The sequence below is a fragment of the Apaloderma vittatum genome, unplaced genomic scaffold (genome assembly GCF_000703405.1).
Source record: "Apaloderma vittatum isolate BGI_N311 unplaced genomic scaffold, ASM70340v1 scaffold32444, whole genome shotgun sequence".
Classification (NCBI taxonomy): Eukaryota; Metazoa; Chordata; class Aves; order Trogoniformes; family Trogonidae; genus Apaloderma; species Apaloderma vittatum.
Window position 1 is genome coordinate 321 of NW_009714943.1, and position 307 is coordinate 627.

A 307-nucleotide genomic window follows, 5' to 3' on the forward strand; every position below is an offset into this window, starting at 1 on the left:
AGCTGCGCGAAGGCCTGCTCCACCAGCAGCTTCCGGCTCTGCTCGTGGGAGGACATGCCCCGGAGAGGCAGCTGGGAGGTCTGGTAGAGCCTCAGCTCAAAAATCTGCCCCTGGCTGGAGGCGTGGTAGGAGTTGTGGCTGAATTTGATCTCTAGCTGAGCCATCGTCAAGCGCTCGCCCTCCTCCAGCACGGAGAGGTTAAAGTACAGACGCTTCTGCAGACACAGCAACCTCTGGGGCTGCCCGTTATGAATGAAGTGGCCTGACAAAGAAAGAGAAATAGAGGTGGGGGGGGGTGAACCCTGTT

At 58.6% G+C, this 307-nt stretch overlaps 1 protein-coding gene across 1 annotated transcript in view; it reads right to left on the reverse strand.

Annotated features, from left to right (window-relative positions):
* GDF3 (growth differentiation factor 3) overlaps positions 1–307 on the reverse strand; it is a gene marked incomplete at its 3' end in the record, with an annotated part of 1617 nt that overhangs the window by 313 nt on the left and 997 nt on the right. Inside the window, exon 2 of the mRNA XM_009868939.1 lies at positions 1–262. This exon is cut by the window's left edge and continues 313 nt beyond it. Within this exon, the coding sequence (XP_009867241.1) occupies positions 1–262 (262 nt within the window). The remainder of the gene's footprint in view (positions 263–307) is intronic.